At 35.2% G+C, this 18655-nt stretch overlaps 3 protein-coding genes and 1 long non-coding RNA gene across 10 annotated transcripts in view; 2 read left to right on the top strand and 2 right to left on the bottom strand.

The window, feature by feature from the left end:
- The first annotated feature begins 158 nt into the window (after positions 1-158).
- LOC105313773 (extracellular protease-like) lies at positions 159-1384 on the top strand. The gene is made up of 2 exons (XM_011407469.2): positions 159-252; positions 303-1384. Exons 1-2 carry the CDS (start codon positions 197-199, stop codon positions 1300-1302), a joined length of 1056 nt encoding a protein of 351 aa, XP_011405771.2. The 5' UTR covers positions 159-196; the 3' UTR covers positions 1303-1384.
- Positions 1385-2556: 1172 nt separating this feature from the next.
- On the top strand, positions 2557-3567 carry LOC105313772 (extracellular protease-like). Its single transcript, XM_011407468.1, has one exon. The coding sequence runs from the start codon at positions 2557-2559 to the stop codon at positions 3565-3567; it is 1011 nt and encodes a 336-aa protein (XP_011405770.1).
- Positions 3568-9876: 6309 nt separating this feature from the next.
- On the bottom strand, positions 9877-16385 carry LOC109584284 (uncharacterized). Of its 7 annotated transcripts, none has more exons than XR_002185938.1 (12): positions 16299-16381; positions 15682-16246; positions 15545-15633; positions 15368-15474; positions 15006-15280; positions 14672-14801; positions 12636-12771; positions 12238-12390; positions 11836-12193; positions 10585-11771; positions 10291-10436; positions 9877-10239 (listed from the first exon to the last, which is right to left on the bottom strand). It is a non-coding gene; the product is annotated as an uncharacterized LOC109584284 (long non-coding RNA). The 7 variants fall into 7 exon arrangements; XR_002185934.1 differs by having other exon boundaries at positions 9877-10436; positions 10585-10864; positions 11561-11771; XR_002185936.1 differs by having other exon boundaries at positions 9877-10436; positions 11836-11996; positions 12079-12193.
- A 428-nt stretch (positions 16386-16813) lies between these two features.
- LOC109584278 (rapamycin-insensitive companion of mTOR-like) overlaps positions 16814-18655 on the bottom strand; it is a 6405-nt gene continuing 4563 nt past the window's right edge. Inside the window, exon 9 of the mRNA XM_019999957.1 lies at positions 16814-16885. Within this exon, the coding sequence (XP_019855516.1) occupies positions 16814-16885 (72 nt within the window). The remainder of the gene's footprint in view (positions 16886-18655) is intronic.

Raw genomic sequence — 18655 nt, 5'->3', positions numbered from 1 at the left:
ATTGTAGTAGTCAGTGTAGCCAACTAGTCACTAACTTGGACTGACAGCTGGACAATAGTCCATTATCTGTATAATACATACACCTTCAGGCCATGTGACAAAATGTTTTGTCAGTACTTTAAACAGACAATATTGCTTTGTTCAGTTACGCTTCTGAATACCATTTTACAAGTACTCTTTATCAAGGAAAGAAATCATGAAGACTCTTTTCTCACTCTTTTGTCTGGTTACTTACCTGACCTGTGCTCTGAGGTATGTTACTACAGTATCAAATCAATGTTACTTTTCTCTTGTACATGCAGTGCTAATGGCTGGCCAATCTCTATTGACATGGCATGTAATAAAGCTCTTTCTGCTGTTGCTTGCTCATTTGAGTTTACCAACAATGCTAATGAGGATCTTTATCTACTGAAACGCAACACTCCTCTTGAAGGACTCGACTCTGAATTTGTCTCCGTTTCTCTTGATGGTCGTCCACTGGATTATGAAGGATTTTATATGTATCATCTCCCACCAGCAAAGGATGAGTTTGTTCTCTTGAAGGCAGGTGAAAGTATTTCTGCAACAGTCCAAATCACTGATGTATTTAGCATTGATACTGATGGTCTCTACACTGTACAATACAGTAGACCTTTACAGTATCTGTCAGTGAATGAGATGAGTGCAATGTCCATTGATGACCTCAAAGAGTTAGCTGTACGTGAATCCATTCACATTCATTTGGAAAACACTCATCTTCTTTTGAAGCCGAAGAAAGAAGAAATAAAACCCGATTACACTGTGCACCTTCAGGACTGTGGCACTGTTAGTTTTGCCAACGGAGATAGAAAAAATAGCGAGACACTGGAAGCTCATAAAAGGCTCTGCCCTAGATTCGATAAATTGTTAAAGAGAAACAATCTTAACTCAGACTTTCAGAAATGGTTTGGTGCAATCTCTTGCTCACGTGCTGGTATTGTGCAAGACACCTACAAGAGCATCAGAAGTGGACTGTCAAAATATTCTCTCACATATTTCAACAGGGAATGGTGCAAGAGCTATGTTGTTGCATTTACTGTCCTGTCTTATTCCTACTCAACAGTTTATCTCTGTGAGCCATTCTTCAATCTGGAGTTATACTGTGTTAGCACTACTGGTATTAGCAAAGAAGATGTGTTAGTGCACGAATGGTCTCATGCTCTTGGCCGCCGTAGGGATAGAGTTTATGGTCGTAAAAATTGTGAGGCATTAGCAAAGAGTAATCCTGATAAAGCTGTTGAGAATGCTGACACTTATGCATATTATTACTGTGACACCAAATGAGGTATTCATTAAAAGGCCAAGATACTAAGAAATTTAGGACTCATGCAACACTATAGGACATCACAGTTTATTTTTCCTTAATTACTAATTACATTTTTCTTAAGAATTAATATATAGTCTTGGCTTAACAAATACAAGATCTATTACATCATAAAACAGACAGGCACTAATAACAATACCTGTATTTCCAATGATCATTAAATCATCAAAATAATGCAATTGTGCATTTCAGGAGGGGGAGGGAAGGAAGAAGTATTTCCTTTGTCTAACTTGAATCCACTGTACAGGTGATGATGGATTAAACTTACAATGATAGTATACACATGTATACTAACAAACCTGCCCATGCACCCACTCAAGCCCGCCTATAACTATGAGTGACCTTACGTATGGAAACTAGCATGAGGAAATGAACCAACTGTCAGGGTTCTCATAAAAAGTCACGAGTAGCTACAATCTTATAATTCTATTGTACAACTACCAATGGTATCCATATCTTTTTAAAAAAAATCCTACCAGTTAGTTCATTTTCTCATTCTAAGTCACTTTTAGAACACAATAGACTAATGGTATAGGCCAGAAAAACAGTATTATAAAACATAGCCCATACCCAGGCCCGTAGCCAGGGGGGGTGATTGGGGTGACATGTCACCCCCCTTTTGAGTTAGTACCTTTGTTTGTTTGCTTAAATCAAACATGTATTTGTGGTATTTCATGTGCATTCAGTCCAACTTGTCACCCCCCATTTCATGTAACTCATACTTTGTCACCCCCATTTCATGTAACTCATATTTTGTCACCCCCCTTTTTGTAACCCTGGCTACGGGCCTGATACCCATGCTAATTTCTGGTAAGGCCAAGAAAAGAGCTCATCAGTAGCCAAGATATTGTATAGCACACATTATAGTAGTCAGTGTGGCCAACTAGTCACTATAACTTGGACTGACACTTTAGCTGGACAATAGTCCATTGTCTGTATATAGATCTACATGAACCTTCAGGCCATGTGACAAAAATGTTTTTGTCAGTCCTTTAAAATAGACAAAATTGCTTTGTTAAGTTACATTAGTAACAACAGTAAGTCACTTCTGACTATCATTTTGCAAGTAAAAGGAATCATGAAGACTCTTTTCTCACTCTTTTGTCTTGTTACTTACCTGACCTGTGCTCTGAGGTATGTTACTACAGTATCAAATGAGTATTACTTTTTCTTGTAGTACATTTAGTACTAATGGCTGGCCAATCTTTCTTGACATGGCTTGTAATAGAGCTCTTTCTGCTGTTGCTTGCTCCTTTGAGTTTACCAACAATGCTGATGAGGATCTTTATCTACTAAAACACAGCACTCCTCTTGAAGGATTCTACTCTGAATTTGTTTCTGTCTCTCTTGATGGTGGTCCCATTCCTTATCAAGGACCAATAGCTTATCGTATGCCTCCTGCAAAAAATGGGTTTGTTCTCTTGAAGGCAGGTAAAAGTATTTCTGCAACGGTTCAAATCACTGATGTATTTAACACTGATACTGATGGTCTCTACACTGTGCAATACAGTAGACCTTTACAATATCTGTCAGTGAATGAGATGAGTGCAATGTCCATCGATGAGCTCAAGGATTCATCAGTACAAAAGTCGATTCAAATTTATTTAGAAGACACTCATCTTCTGTTAAGGCCAAAGAAAGAAGGAATCAAAATAGACCACACTGTTCTTGTCCAAGGCTGTGCTAGTGCTAATATTGCAAATGGTCCACATATGGATAGCGACACTCTTGATATTCATAAGAGACTTTGTGCTGGAATTGATAAAGCTTTAAAACAAACTGGTAATGGTAATTCAGTGTACAAAAGTTGGTTTGGCACGTACTCATCAGCTAGGGATGCTACAGTCAAAGAAACTTACCAAAAAATAAAGGACACTGTGTCAACTGGAGAAATTACATATTACAATGATGGTCCAGAATGCCAGAATGATGCAGACTTCGTATCATATTCTTGTGCTGGCTATCCAAATGTCATCTTTCTTTGCCAAAACTATTATGATAAAATGAAGTTTTGTAGTGATGAAAATGCTAATATAAAAAAAGAGCAGATAATAATGCACGAATGGGCTAAAGTTGTTGGATGTACCGATCACCTTGTATTTGGTGGTTACTATGGTTATGGCGCACTAAACAGCATTCTTCTGGCATTCACAGATCCAGAAAAAGCTGTTGAAGATGCTCACAATTATGCTTATCATTATTGCGAGAGCATGGTAAAGAGCTGATGAGGACATTGATAAAAGCCAAAGAACATAGGACTCATGCAACACTATAAGACATGCACAGTTTATTTTGTCTTAGTTAATATTTACATTTGTGCTTAAAATTTTTGGCTTAATAATAACAATTGTTTCAACAATTAATTTTTAAATGCTGCACCACACTTGACGAAAATTATAGTTCAAAAGACAATTGTACTCTCAGGGTTTTCCCACAAAGCATGCTAAGTGAGCTAGAAACATGCTTATGATCTGACAAGCACTACAATGGCTTTGGGCCAACTTTAAAATTCAATTTTGACCAAAATTAACGCAAACTTGCTACGTGACTATATGACAGTTATTAAAATGGAGAATTATCTTGTGGTCATTTTGATGAAAGTTTTGCCAAAAACCCCTCCCCTATATGGACTTTGGCCCAATTTTTGAGCAGCAAAATTAAAAAAACCCAATTTTGATTGGAATTTGCTGAAACTTTCTACTCATGTATTTGCATTTTAAAAATTTAGAAAAATAGTTTTTTTCATTTCATTTTTGGAGAAATTTTGGCCAAGACCAGCCTGTAATATTATAGTACAGGGCCTTTGGCCCGATTTTGAAGTAACTTCAAATATTTTTGTAAAATGTAATTTTCATCAAAATCAGCCCAGAATTGTTACACAAGATAAGAATGGTTGCATTTATGTATAATAATATTTGTATGAAAAATGTAATATAAATTATAAGCTTTGTTTTTAACATTATTGATGTACTGTATCCAGGATTTCTTTTCAAGGCATTTGCCCACAATATTTAATCAGCCACATGAAGTTAGATGTATATTATTATGTATTACCAGTCTTAGTTAAAATCTTGATAAAAACCCTAGCATACATGTACACATAAATTACATGTGTACACATGTAATTTATGTGTACATATACATGTAATTTTATAGGCAAAATTACATGCAGAATTGTAATCTTCACTCTTACCCTCCAATATTTGGATGATAAAAAGGGTTATTGCTTATGGTTTTCCAAAAATGGTTCCAGAAAAACTGCAAAGTTTTAATACATTTTCTGATACATATTGATGTCCTTATGATATGCAGAAACAACATAACAATGGGTGAGCTCAACGAAAGCTCTAAAAGACCATCCTTAAACCTGTTTTTATCCAGAGCTTCAGAAATACTTCAATAACAACATGTCTCAATACCAGGAGAATCTATAAAGCTTATTCTTGTGCTGGTTTAGTTTATCACCTTCTGATATTGAAGCAAGTGCCATCATATCATAAAAGGACTTTTCCTTGTCAATTCCTTGTAGCTCTTGTCTAACTGAACTGCAATTTGAATATGTGGTATTTAATATTCAATAGTCTCTTGCACACATCATATACATGCATTATCTCACTCTCAGTCTCACACTTACATGCACAACAGTATTATGTATCAGTTTCCCTCACACACTGAATTTAACTGAATGCATTCTCATGTATTACCCAATGTCATCATGTACAGGTACGTTACCTTCCATTTATTTTGTACATGTACTTATTTCTCTCAGACATTGCATTGTACAAAATATTAGGTTAACTATAGTGTTGTGCAATAGTCACACAATGAATGATATTATTATTGCAATGGTAGAATTAAAATGGCAGGGTCATATTGCCATTGAAGGGATTGTAATACAGAAATCACAAATACATTCAAACTAATTAATAACAAAGGCAAAATGCTGTGTTCATTAATAATAGTTTATTATGAACTGATTCCAATGAAAAGTTGATTTTTATTAATTTTTAAAGTTGTTCCAAAATCAGCTTGTAAAGGCAACTTGGCAAAACTTTGCTAAAATGTCTAGCAAAGAGTTGTCAATTTTTTTCTGATACATATACATGTTCTTGTGTTGTGTAGCAAGTTTGAGCTCATTCCAATCAAGTTTGAATTTTAATAAATTTTTAAAGTTGCTCAAAAACTAGGCCACGAATGACCATGTGCTATGTAAATGGTGTATTTCATCAAAATTTGGCTTCAAAAAATTTATAGAGTGACAATATTTTTTGTGTTTTTGCTGCTAATAAAGTAGCAACTATATTTTTTTATTTTTTGTAGCAATTCTACAGTGTCTTTCAGTTCAAAGTGAAGGACCATCAGTTTACCTTATTTGGTAATCAGCTAAGATATGGGGCTAGTGACAGATTATTAACAAGTACAAAGACAAATGTTTCATGGAATATTTTAGCTAAAATGAAGCAATACAATTATTATTATTATTACTATTATTATTATTAATAAAAATTCTATTTATCATAAACTGACTGTAGTACTAATGCAGGCTTATTATTATTTTACATGTAAATTATAATCCTTTTAAGTCTATTCAAATAAATAGCTAATATGTTACTACTTCTCTGTTTTCGTCAATAAGTGGTGGCAAAGACTCCAGATACTCATCCTTTGTCCAAAAGTTACAACATTTCTTTCTCAGTAGTTTCCTAATGGAGAGATTTTGATTAAGGCCAATGCGTACATGATAGCCTAATATGATGCAACACAGCACTCCTCCACTACAAACTGATATACTTGCTACAATTTCAATGACACTTAAACTACTGGCTGACAAGGAGACTATCAGGTTTGCCAAGAGAACAATGCCAAACAATATTTCTAATCCATTGAGTATCTTAATTTTGTATGGCTTTACAATACCCAGCCCAAGAATGTAGAACCCAATTATGACTGTGAAGGCTAACAATAGTAGTGTAGTGTTGTTGCTTTCTAGTGATGCTGATATGGTGTGTACAAGTGTACGTATAATCAGCATTAGACCAAACCAATATCTGTGCTTATCCTTGTAAGGGCCATGGAGTGCTTCAATGAATGGACGTAAGTACATGGCCATAAAACGAAATCGAAACAGTTTTGCACCAAACAAACCAATGAGTATAAAAGGAACAACAAAGAGTAAGATGATAGCAATACTAGTGCACATCAATATGATATGAACTGGGTCCTTGCCATATAAAACACTGCCATCAGTGAACCATATTAATCTACTGGAGGTGATACCATCAGTGTTTAACTGGTGTATACGAGCTGGAGTGAGTATATTGAGAGAAAGAGAGAGAAGGTTTGAGAAGGATATGAACATTAGAGTTACTAGAACCTGAACTGAGGACCCTACTGTGAGATTAGAAACTTTTGTTGAACAGCGACTGATTAGGATTATAATTATGACCAAGAGCCATAAATAAAATGAGCAGATATATTCAATAAACATAACATCAGTAGTACTGGAACCATTCAATACGCAAAATGGTATTTTCAAATCATATATTGTGAATGATATTCCATAGAGGAAATACTTGAAGATGTTGCTATGTGTCATTAAGAGTTCTACAGATGGTGTAAGACTAATGACATCATACCATAATATGAGACCACCCATTGTTCCTCTGTTGATCGTGAATTTTAAACAGAACAGAAGCACAATGTACAATATACTACTGACCACAATAAATCCTAAAAGACTGATATTTTTGATATTATTGTTACAATTATGACAGTCGGAAGAAAAGAGAGTTTTACTATATCCTTCCTTGCATTGTCCACACATTATGCCAGCATGATTACTCATGCATATGTCATCAGTGTGGGTCACATTAATTTCTCTTGTGTCAGTTCTGCAATATCCAGGAGGGCAATGAGGAGTGTATTCTAATGCTAATTGATTTTTTGGATCAACTATGCTCAACCAAGATGCTTGAGGTATTAAAACTTTTGTATTATCAATTTTACAGTCCGTGATGCCAAAGACTTTAAGGAAAGAGCTACATGTACAGGATTTAGTTTTGTTATCATAAACAAATCCAAGTGGACAATTCAGTTGCTCTAGTATGACAAATGCACCAGAAAAATAACCAAATACTGCAAACCGCATAAAGATTTGCTCCTTTTCATTGCCAACAATAGGGAGTATCTGAAAATTGAGTGGAGTACAACTGTTACTGTACACAACCTGTGTTTGTTGCTTGGGATTTACCTGGTTAGATGTGTCCATGTCATATTCTAAACCATTGTATTTAAATTTCTTTGTAAGTGTTGTCAAAACTTGTGCATAACTTGAGACATTGTTTAGGTCAGTAGTTCTAAGTCCAATGGTGAGTGTTTGACCAGGATAGAAACTGTAGCTTGTTTCCACTTTGTCCACTCCATTAATTGAGCATAATTGTGTTGTAACTGCTACCGATACTATTTCATTTGATATGCCATTGCTGTGATCAAAGTGTGATATTGCATTATAGAGTGCACTTGTATTAAGTGGAGATTTTAACTGTTGACAATCATATGATGGAGACACATACATTGAATTACCAGCAAGTCCAGCAGTATTGTTGATGAAATTTAGTTTTATGTTTATATCTGAAACATTAGTCTTGTTACTGTCTATTTGAATTGCACAAAGTGAATCTGATAAAGGCAAGTTTCTGTCGACATAAGAATAAATTGCTCCTCCGTAAGAAAATGCTTTGTTGTTAATAAATGTTGCATTTGTTGGTTCAAGAAGAAACAGATGTGATGATTGATAAAGTCTGATTGCACCTCCATTTGTTGCTTTGTTGTTTGCAAACCATATTTTACCATGTAAGTAAATGTCAGAGTTGCAAGCAAGTATTACTGATCCACTAATATATTCCATGATATTGCTACCATAAATAGTGACATTGCCTACATTCACGAAGATCAGCTTCCCTATGTTGTCTACCCTTATTTTTGGAGCCGCAATTTTTGATTGACGATCACCAACATGAAATGATTTAATTTCTAGCATAAGATTTTTTTCTTGAATTTTGCTATTTTTTATTACTTTTGCAAATACAATTGATGAGTGATAACGAAAATTTGTTTTTTTACAATAAATATTCAGCAAAGCAATAGCTACATATGCTTCAACATTAGAACCAACAGTGACATTAAAGAATAAATGCTCACTGCTAGTGTACGTTTTAGAACCTGAAATAGTGCTATAGTGAAACTTACTGCTTTTAATACTAAGAAAACTCCACTTCTTATTAAGTTCAATGCTATTTTTACTTCTTTTGTACTGTGACTCCACAGAGCACCCTATCACGCTAACTTTTGGGTACATAATATCGTTTTCAACAAATAATGCATTTTCAAATGATACACTTGTCTTTCCAATTGGTGCATCTCTGGCAATGATGGCTACATTGTATAAGCTGCCATAACAACCTCTCCACAAGCTCCTTTGAGTCCCTTCAAAGAATACAGATGCCTGATAGTTGCCTTCACTGAATAATACTGCAGTGCAGGAAGCAAAAGTGTTAATTGCTTTTGGATAGATCTATAACAAATAACTTTTAGTGTCAAAATTTCGATTTCCTTCGAGATCTATGTTAGATATATTAGCTATAACTTGCTCATTGGTTGTGTAGTTTGAAAAGTATAGAAGTAGCCCAGTCCCACCACAGTCAGTATCACGGCCAGACTTTTCTGTACAATTCAAGGTTGAGGATATATTGACAGAAAAGATTGATAGGCTCTTGTAAGGATTAATATATACGACTCCATATCCATAAAAGCCATCAATGGATACGCTATGAAGCACAGCATTTGCTGAGTGACTAAAAAGCAGTGTTATTGACTGGCCTTTGGGAAAATAGAACGACTTATCATTACTAGGATAAAGCTCAGCTATAGAAGGCATTGTTCCCCCACACTGATGTATGTTAACATTCTCAATTAGTAACCCACTGGAGTTATAAAAGCCAAGACCAGAAGGCTTTGAACATGTAATACTTGCTTGCACATTAACTGATGCACTTCGTATTGTGATATTACTGATGCCACTAACCAAGCAAAAGGAAGAATTGCCATTATTCAGATCATAGGATAAATTTCCCATGAGACATAAGTGAGTGCCTGCTTGTAGATGAGACTTCCCTTCTCCACAGAGATGATAAACCAATGATGTTGAATTTGTTAAGTAAATGCACTTATCAGTGCCACTTGAATTTAGTGATACCACAAGGATAGCTAATAATACTTTGTAGAAAATCTGCTTGCAACTGACCATGACTATTGCAATCTCTAACGTCTTTTTTGCTTGGCTTTATGTTATTGTTATCGTTTGTTCTCTAATAGATACATTTAGTTTCAACATGTGCAAATGTTGCTGTTTTGAAGTAAATGTACGTGTTGATTTTTCAATTCAAATGCATTCACACATTGAATGTGAAATCATCATTTATTATTGTAATGCGTTATGATTACTTTCAATCAGTATTGTTTGTGACATAGATGTGAAAGATGCAACATGCAGAGCTTGCTAGTAAAATATATTTAACAATTCACTATGATAACAATAAAGTCTATAATTTTATAAGTATATGCAACATCAATGACAATAACTTTTATTAAACAGGCATAGAGTAAGCAATGTAGTTAAGAGGAGAGTGACTCTTTCCAACAGGTGTGGTCATTGACAAATCTTTAAGAACATCCTTAAACTTGTTTTTATCCAGAGCTTTAGAAAAGATATTCCTTATAACATGTATACATCAAGACTGGAGAAACTAATTTATTGTTCTAATTTAGTTCACCACCTCCTGATGTTCAAGTAGAATGCCATAAAAGGGTTCCTCGCTGTCAATACTTTGTACTCTCATCTAAATGTACCATAATGTGAGTGCTATAACTGCTTCAATATCGGAAAATACTTTGCGATCGGCAGAGAGACGTTGTGACCTATTTATTTCCTCATTAAGAAAAGCTTGGGCATACTGCCCTGTCTGCCCAAGTTTGATGCTGGCTAGGAAATCAGATACTTTATCAGGAGTGTATTCTCTTGCTTGATCTTCTGCATCTACATGTGTGGATATGACAAAAATTATGTACAAGTATAGGTGTGTACATGTATTATCAAAAGTAGATAAGGTATTATAGACAAAAATAAATACATTACAATGAAGCTACAGAGTACAATATTTGTATCATAAAAATGAAGAACTCACTCCTTTTCAATTTTTAAAAATTCTACTACAGGGACTTTGGTCTGGTTTTGCAGGAATTTTAAAAGTTTTGTAGTAATTTCCAATTTTTATTAAAGATTATTACACAGATGAAGAAGATTTTTTCTCTTAAATATTTTTGCTGCTGGAGAAGTGTCTGGACAACAGATCAGTTTTATCTTGCTGCAAGTGGCTCAAAACCAAGCTTAAAAGTTCACTAATCTAATAAGAGTTCACACACAGACATCATCAAAGCTCCCCACACAACCACCAACACAAAACCCTAATAAAAACATCAAAATCTAAACCCTAAACCCTCACATATCTATGTACATGTACATTGGAGGCAAACAAATAAGAATAGCTTAAACCACAACAATTATTAATTATTATTATTATTAATATTGTTTTTATGTTTAAAAGTATGCAAATAATTTTTTAATACAGAAAACTATCAAAAATTTTAAAGGCTGCTCTAAAATTTAGCAAAAGATCCTTTACTAAAGGCAATAATATCATTACAACATTTTAAATACAAAACTTGTCTTAAAATTCAAAAGGCAATAGCTATAATAATGGAACAAAAATTAGTCAAAATTGTCAGAAAATAGCTAAATAAAAAAAAGTCAAAAAGTCAATGAAAAATGAAATAAAATGAAGATTATGCATGCATACAAACTAATGAATTAACAATCAATCAGGGTTCTATCCAGTGGGGGGGGGAAGCTTCTCCCCCAAACTCTTCATCTTCCCCCCAAAAACTTTAAGCTTCCCCCCTGTGTACTTCTGTAACTGCATGCATGTACTGTACATGTACATACACATGTATGTACACAACCTTCCCCCCCGGTCAACTACTTTGGGCTTCCTCCCCAAACAAAAATTTCTAGATAGAACCCTGTCAATTAATAAATAACTAATCAATTATTCATAGATCAATGACCACCAGGTCCCCACGTCAAGTTCCAATTGACTCAACCTGTTTTTTGCCTCTGCCAAAGACGGGATCTGATCCTCCCTTGCCCTCTCTCCCTCATCTTTGACCCATGCCCCCTTCCCCTCCCATTCCAGCATCATTTAGACTATTAATTTCCTGTTGGTCTGCAGTGCAATGAAATAATGACAGTAACGTCATAGTCTTCCAGTAGAGGGAGGAGTCTTGGGAGAGACAAGGGGACATATTACACAACCTGAGAGAAAGAAAGGGAGAGAGAGAAAGAATGTTTAATTAAAAAGAAAATGACAGTATCCTACTAAAGGTTAAGATGGTGAACATTCTTCCTAAGACTGATATCAGAGCAAAGATAATTAATAAACAATCTCTAAGAACTCCCTGTGTAGTATCAACTGTCCTTCATATGAGCTTTCATCAAAATGTAACAGAACCAGAAGATATACTGGTACGAGAATGGACACTGAAGGAGGAAGATAAAGGGGTAGAAGTAATGATAGAATATACATGTACATGTATATGTAATAATGTGTAATGATCATAACTTGATCCTAAAATCTTCTTATCATCAGTTTCAGTTTTGTTCTGAAGCATCATCCATTAATGGAGTTATAACTCCATTAATGGATGATGCTTCAGAACAAATACACCATTCTCCCTCTAAAAATAAATTAAATGAATAAATAAAGATTTAATTAACTTACTGTTTGTTGCTGGTTTGTGTTGGAGGCTGAAGGGGCGGGCTCAAGTGGGTGTGGTTTACTAAACTGTCCAGTAAAAAGTGATGCTGATCATCAAATAAATCAGTCGACACATAATCAGCTCTAGATCAAACCTTTATAAGAGTCTTCTTTAAACTGAAAAAGAGAAAAAATAATTTAAATATTGTACAGTATAGTCTCTCTTAATGGATCGACACTCTCTATAGCGTACACCTCCATTTAACAGACAGCACCTAGTATACCAATTGCATTCCTTACTGTATAAAATAACCTCTACATAAAGGACACCTCTGTATAACAGAGACACTTTCTTGACCTAAAGTGTCCATTATATAGAAGCTACTCTGCATGTACATGTATACTATTATTAAAATTCTAACTTTAAATAAGTTGCTTAGTTCCAGAGGTAAGACCACACCCACAAAGTTCTGAGTGGATCCTGGCCTGAGGGACGTGAGAGAGTTTCATCGAGTCATGTTGAGGGAGACACCACGACCAGTGGGAGGAGTGGACCACCTCACAGGGGAATTGATATGAACATGAGAAATACATGTATAATAGAACACATTTAATTAATTATTAATTATTTATCAATTATATTATTTGAAAATGACCACAACTGAAAAACTAAGCCCATTAGTCCCATTGTCACAAAATCTGTGACAAGCAAAAACCCATTGAGCAACTTAAAAGATTTATAAAAAATCCAATTTTGATTGGAATCAGCTCAAACTTTTTATACAACATATGAACATGTATATGTATCAGAATATGTATTATTATTATTATTATTATTATTATTATTGGGGTGAGCCTGAGCAAGCCCCCCCCCCCATAAATGACACAAGCATGTTTGTCTGTACATGTACATCACCCCTATTTTATGCATAATACGGTAGATGCTATGCATTAACAAAGCAATATAAATTCAGTTTTCAATATTTCATTAAAAGTGGGAGTGGTCACATAAAAATAAAATGGTGACCAATAAACGGGAAGAATTTATGAGTTTTCTAGCAGCAAAATAAGACAGAAATTCTGTCCAAAGGCTTCTCCAACAGCCAGAAAAGGTTATAGATGCAATAATGTACTGTATTTTACTGTATAAATGCCTGGTCCAAATAAACACCCGTCACTCATTAATATGTGACCATAATTGACAAAAAGTACCTTATGGTGGATAGGAAAAATTGGTTTTTATAGCCTTAAAAATCTAACTTCCTGAGCTCCATTCATCATGAAATAACTCCAGAGGATGCAAAAAGTTACTATGTAACTTTTAGAAACAATAGCTGTCTAACAGAGCACTCACAGGTTGACATTTTTCATCATAATGATGAATTTTAAAATCGCCATAAGGTACCTTATGTCAATTATGGTCGCATATATTCTAGCTATAGATACACATATTTGTACCAAAAATAATGCCTTACTGTTTAAATAGCTTCAGAGTGCTTAATAGTTAGAGCCTGGTCTACCTTGCACGGAGTTGGGGGTTCGATCCCGCTCAAAGTATCTTTTTTTATTTTCTTTTCAATCAATTTTTTTGCTGCTAAGAAATAAATGCCAGGGCGTTCAATCGGTAAAATACAGTAACTATGAAACTCGTCTTTGTTGATAACTTGACTTACTCTACTCATACTACTGTCCAAATGCAGCAAGGAAGGTTCAGTAAGAAAGCAGATATATCATCTTCCTTATTGATGTGAATGACTCTGAATATGTGAATGTCAGTCACAGCCTGAACTAACTTAGACTACATTACTGCAATTGCATGTCCATCTAGCTACTGTAAATTTTGAAATTTTTGGATAATTTTAATTTTCGGATGGACAGAACAATTCGAAAATAAAAAAGTTAAAATTTTAAACAATTGAATATTAAAATATTTGGGTAAAAAGGAATTCTGGTATCAGTGCCATGTGGCTTGACTTTAGCTGTTTTCAGCACTGCTCTGTGCCCTCTACTCCTTCTTTCTCGCTCATACTCACTCCCTCTTGGTCTACCATTGAGCTCCTTGATGTCTCTTCAAAGTCATTCACTGTTACTGCTTAATATTGGAATTAAACTTAATTTCGGAACAAGATGGCTATCCAAAAATTAAAATTATTAAAAATTAATTATCCAATTTATTTTCTAATTGGAAATTTTCAAAATTACGGTATATCATTTGTGCAGTGACTGCTTCTAGGCTTCTAGCTGTCTTTAATGATTCTTAAATGCTAAACTTCAATTGATTACAAAGGTAGATCAAGAACTACACTATGCTCCATCAAAATCTGACTGCTTAAGTTACACAATCATGCATGAGTATGTTAGTCTGTCAAGATCTATTGTATGTACATTGCTTTGCTTGCGTAGGCTTGCCCCTTCAATGCTTTACATTTGTCTAGTTATTATTATTATTATTATTTACTTGTCTCTGTCCTTCTCCCCAAGGTCCATTGGTCTCACTGGCCTCAGTACATAGTTACATGGTGGGGTACTCACTGGCATTGATACTGCACTGACTGTATGACATATCCTCTTCTTCCCTCTACCAGACACTAACAACAACAACAAATAATAATAACAATAATAATAACAAAAATAATAATCATAATAATAATAGTAATAAAAGTGTACATATACATGTACATAAATAATGTAATGATAGATTATAATAATGGATTCCTTATTTCATTGTCTCTTTTTGTAGTAAATTAAAAAGCATACATACATGTATGTACGCACATGTACATGTATCATACTGGTATGAGAAGGTGAACTTTGTCTCCTCTTCTCCCCCTCCCTGTTAGGAGAGTCCCCAGTCCTCCCTCTCTCCTCTATCACTGACATCACTCCACTGAAAGAAGAACTGGGAGAAATAGGAAATGACAGAATGTGAATAACATCCTCTATGGCCTCAGAGAGGATCAGAGGCCACTTCTCATCACTGGAGTGGCAAACTGAAGTCCAGCCATGTCAAGGAGCATCTGCTCCTTGAGAAGTCTTAGATATGAAACACAGAGAATAGAAACAAATTCTAGTAATGGGGAGGGGGGGAGAAATAATGATTGTAATTTAGAATAATGTGTGTTGTATAAACATGTACTATAGTGATTGTCATTACCCTCTTATTGTAGCTACTGGAGATGATTCCGTTATTTTAACTAACAGTTGTATGACATCATCGCCTAGCAATGGGTCCAACCCACCAACAGAAATACCAATATGACCCTAAAATAAAAGAAAAATGTTAATTACTATTATTAATGATATGCCTGCATGCAGGTATCCATGCACTCACCAGAGCCCAAGCAGCTGCTTTTATTTAAGTATAGCATTTGAAGTGTCTGGCTCTTTCTGTAGTAACTCAATCAATTTACTAATATGACCCTATTAATAATAATAGACCACACCCATTAATTAATTAACCACACCCACTTCTTCCTTGAGTAGGCTACACCCCTCTTTATTCCTCACTAATTGGCCACAGAGGAGGTATGACACGGTTGACCTTTGATTAATAATTGCAAAGTTCAATTACATTCCATTGATGCAAAATGGCATCTTTCTGATGACTGTATCACAAAACAGGCTTGTACTGCAGAAACTATAACGATCCATGACGATCCTTGACAGTTGTGAGAATTACTAGTGCATGGAGAATATTTCTTGTTTGTTTATAGACATAAATATAAGAAGGAGAAAGAGACAGTGCATCTTAAATTTGATCCTGTTCTTTACTTCATCAGATAAATACATCTTCACTAGTTTAAGATTTTAAAAATAACTGCAATCATCATAGTTTGTAGTGAAGCAATAAAATTCTCATTGGCTCTGTTTTGATGCTTTAAATTACTGCTAGAAGAGGTACTAGTGGCCATTTGCATCACGTGATACCAATGGAATGCAGTTGAACTTTGCAATTATTAATCAAAGGTTAAATAGACCCATCCACCTCAGGGGGAGGAGAGGAGCCACATACGTGCATTAGTTCACCAAAGCACTATTATTAATATTAATATTAATATTAATATTATTATTATTATTATTATTACTTTGAGCCAAGCATCCAGTTCAGTTTTCAAATGTCCCAATCAAGAGAGTAGAAAAATCTCCTCTTCACTGATATGAATCTTGTTAATAGAGACACTCCTCTCTCTGACAGTGCAATAGTGCTGGGTGCAGCAGTACTAGGGATTTCAGAAATGACTGGAAAAGATAGAAGAGATTAAACATCATACATGTTTATTTTTAATGTAAGTACAGTATAAGCAGTGACCAGTGTGTGTGTGTGTCTGGAGGTGAGTATCAGTAATGTAATACCTGAGTCCCTTGATATCTGCCCTCAGCTTTACCTCAAGCAAATATCTCAGTCCTCAGGTATTACATTACTTATACACACATACACACACACACATCTTGAATATGTGTACATGTACATCATTCTTAGTCATGTGACCTCTTAAGCCACACCCACCTCTTCTTCACAAGCCTCGTCCAGTATATCAATGGCTTCCTCTCTCACTGGTTCTTCAGTGTCGTATAACTGACCAGTCAGCATCTCCATACCCTAGTTGGAGAAGAATGGAGCATTAACATGAAGAAACACTTGCATGTGCTTAGTGGCATACAACCTGGTCTCCTGATAATGATATTATATAATAATAACGATTCATGATTTCATGCATCATACTACATTGATTAATGAGTATAATACATAGTTTTAAAAGAAGAAATAATTTCTCCTAGTTATTAGGATATTGCGGTGCTATTGAAGTTATATTGAGTGTATTCTCAGTACACATACTAGTGACTGTATCAGTATTATAATTAACTAATAATGATCATTAACAATATAAAAGAAAGAATTAATAACTAATAAACAACAAGACGATAATTATTATAATCACAAACATACAATAATCCATCTTCATCAAATGTTAACCCATAAGGGTTATTAAACTGATCAATATTACTGCCTTTACTTCCAAACTTACTAACAAACACACCATCACTAGTGAAGACTGATATACGATTATTGCCCCATTCACTCACATACACTAGACCAGTAGCTGCAGTGTCTATTGTTATACCATTTGGATTACTAAGTTGTCCAGGACCAGATCCTTTAGTACCAAACTGACACACAAACTTTCCATCTGGAGAGAACTTCTGAATGCGATGATTACCATTATCAGTAACATACACTAATCCTTGACTATCAATAGCAATGTGACGTGGATATACAAACTCTCCATTAGCTGATCCATAGCTACCAAATGAATGAGAGAAGGTTAGATCAGGATTCAAGACTTGTATACAATCATTACCCTTATCAGCAATATAAACCTGTCCTGTTATAGAAGAAATGGCTATAACATGAGGTTCCTTGAACAGTAGTGGTCCACTGCCCTTCTCACCAACTGATGCTATAAGGTATCCATCCATGCTTATCTTCTGGATCCTGTGATTATCAGATACAAGAATGAATTTGTCTGGAGTAATGGCTACACCACGAGGATGTGAAAACTTGACATTACCACTTCCTTCTTTCCCTCCTAATGATCTCACTTTCTTTCCTTCTCTATCCAGTATTGTTACACAGTTACCATCAAGCTCAGTTATTATAACATGATTATCATCACTTAGAGCAACTCCCCAGGGACGCTTAAGCTCAGTTATAGTACGTACTGGAGTGATGTTATCAAGGCAAGGATTAAAAGAGATAACTAGTGAGGTATCCTCAAGGTGTACATCATATACTTGTACTTTTACTGTATGAGTACCACGTGTTGAAGGGTTACATTGTATCCTATACACTCCAGAATTAGTGCTGGTGGTAGTGACTGTAGTGTGAATGGGTTGATCACCTTTACCACCTGGTACTAGACTACACCTCAGAGAAGAGAGGGGAACACACAAAACAGATGAATCTGGTGCCTCCATTGATAGTGAAAACAAAACTCCTTTGTCAGCAGGTGTAATACCATCAACCTTCTTCACTCTACACTGCTGTAGTGCAGTAGATGAGAAGGTCACAATATCTCCAATGTGATGTAGTGATATGATATCTTTACTCAATACAAAGTCGGCTTTTTCATTTGGATGTAACTCCTCCACGTTGATCCCTGCAGTAACTTCACTCATACGCTCCATCATCTGTTTCTTAGACCTCAGGACTTGTTGAGGACTGCCTGTCTTCAGACTCTGTTCCACATAATCTTCAACATCCTCCAGAACACTCAAACTCATTTCTGCTGATTTCATTTGCCCTGACAGCACCTTTAGTTTAGCATCAGTGACCCTCTTTGCCTGCTCAGTCAGTTTCCTCTCTGACTGACGAAGAACATTCATCATTTCCTCTACCATTTCATGTATTTCTTCTAAAACTCCTTCTCCTCTCTCTCTGATC

Source organism: Amphimedon queenslandica, unplaced genomic scaffold (assembly GCF_000090795.2).
Source record: "Amphimedon queenslandica unplaced genomic scaffold, v1.1 AMPQUscaffold_13225, whole genome shotgun sequence".
Lineage (NCBI taxonomy): Eukaryota > Metazoa > Porifera > Demospongiae > Haplosclerida > Niphatidae > Amphimedon > Amphimedon queenslandica.
The sequence above is the reverse complement of the archived record's forward strand: the minus strand, read 5'-3'. Positions and strand labels throughout refer to the sequence as shown.

Coding starts and splice junctions, on each gene's coding strand:
- LOC105313772 (XM_011407468.1), top strand. CDS start 2,557: ATGGCTTGTAATAGAGCTCTTTCTGCTGTTGCTTGCTCCTTTGAGTTT.
- LOC105313773 (XM_011407469.2), top strand. CDS start 197: ATGAAGACTCTTTTCTCACTCTTTTGTCTGGTTACTTACCTGACCTGT. Junction 253..302: donor TACCTGACCTGTGCTCTGAG/GTATGTTACTAC, acceptor TTGTACATGCAG/TGCTAATGGCTGGCCAATCT.